This window comes from Octopus bimaculoides, chromosome 9 (genome assembly GCF_001194135.2).
Source record: "Octopus bimaculoides isolate UCB-OBI-ISO-001 chromosome 9, ASM119413v2, whole genome shotgun sequence".
Taxonomy (NCBI): Eukaryota; Metazoa; Mollusca; class Cephalopoda; order Octopoda; family Octopodidae; genus Octopus; species Octopus bimaculoides.
In genome coordinates this window covers 4,400,031-4,401,247 of record NC_068989.1, presented here as the reverse complement: position 1 = coordinate 4,401,247, position 1,217 = coordinate 4,400,031, and the positions used below count along the sequence as shown (strand labels likewise).

The following is a 1,217-nucleotide window of genomic DNA, read 5'->3' as shown; positions in this document are numbered from 1 at the left end:
ATTCGAGTTGAAGAAACAAGAACAATGAAAAAATTATAGCCCGCAATCAACAGAAATATTTGCTCAATCTCTGGTAAAAGTTCACCTGAGCATGATTTAAACTCAGAACGTAAAAAATCTTAAGAAATAACCCAAGGTATTTTTCTGGACGTTGTAACAAATCCATCATATGTTCGCATTTCTGTGGAACGTAAATGAAAGTAAATAGATATTTCAAAAACTGAAATTTGTCCCAATTTTTTTTCCTTAATCCTTAAATTAGCTCCAAGACTTGGGGGTTCTGACAATGCCAAACTATAGCCACATACAACGGCATCTTTTCTAGTGTTCGCGCTTATAGTTTATTAGCACTATGTCTTTGAAGCTGGTGCATCAGTGAATAACATGAAACTGCTCTACAGTGATTCCTACTTGCTGGAAATAACTGGTCCTGTGCATGGAGGAGAAACTTATCCAGTTGAGAGTCATTTTAAAAGAAAAAAGCAAACAAAAGAGTTCCTGATTAATTAATTGAGGAAAATAATTAAATAACCAGTGACACCCAGTCATAACACTATTCCATTATATCGTGTTTGAACTGATAAAAAAAAAAAGGTTTTGCTTAAAATTAAGAGAGTGTATCTCGAATTGGGATGAATTTGGACTTGTGTGGTTCATGCTTACACGACGTGTAGCTGCAAAGTAAGTAATAGGGACTCACCAAAGAAAAGAATAGACTCTAAGGCAACTTACCCCTAAGTCTACACTAACTTGTACGAGAGAGAGAGAGAGAAAGAGAGAGAGATAGAGACACACACACATAAGTTACAACTTACCTCTGATAATGTCTTTGATAATATAGACGGCACCGCCTATGAAGACACATGAAATAGCAGTGCCAAATATAAATATTAAGAGAATGGTGACATAAGTTTGGATTTTCGACGGAGCAAACATACAGATGCACATATATACTAAAAGTATAACACAAACTAAGATTGAAGGCACTACAAAAGTTATTCCGAACACCATGTCTAATCCAGCCGTAATCATTATTATGGTGGAACCTGCAAAGAACAAAGAAAAACAAATTTAAAATATCTTGCATCTCGGGAGGGGCATTATGCCAATAATAAATACATTTCTTTACTTCTTTATTTTCTTTTTATTAGTCGATTGGTATTTAACCAATGAACTATTGATTCCCTTAAATGTTCAGTCAATCAATTAGCTAGTTT

General features: G+C 34.4%; 1 protein-coding gene across 9 annotated transcripts in view; it reads right to left on the bottom strand.

Annotated features, from left to right (window-relative positions):
- The window catches only part of LOC106883685 (chitin synthase chs-2), a 132,240-nt gene that overhangs the window by 6,148 nt on the left and 124,875 nt on the right, over nucleotides 1-1,217 (bottom strand). For all 9 annotated transcript variants that reach the window (XM_052970375.1, XM_014934829.2, XM_052970376.1 and 6 more), the window contains one exon: nucleotides 816-1,046. In XM_052970375.1, coding sequence (XP_052826335.1) covers nucleotides 816-1,046 — 231 coding nt within the window. The remainder of the gene's footprint in view (nucleotides 1-815; nucleotides 1,047-1,217) is intronic.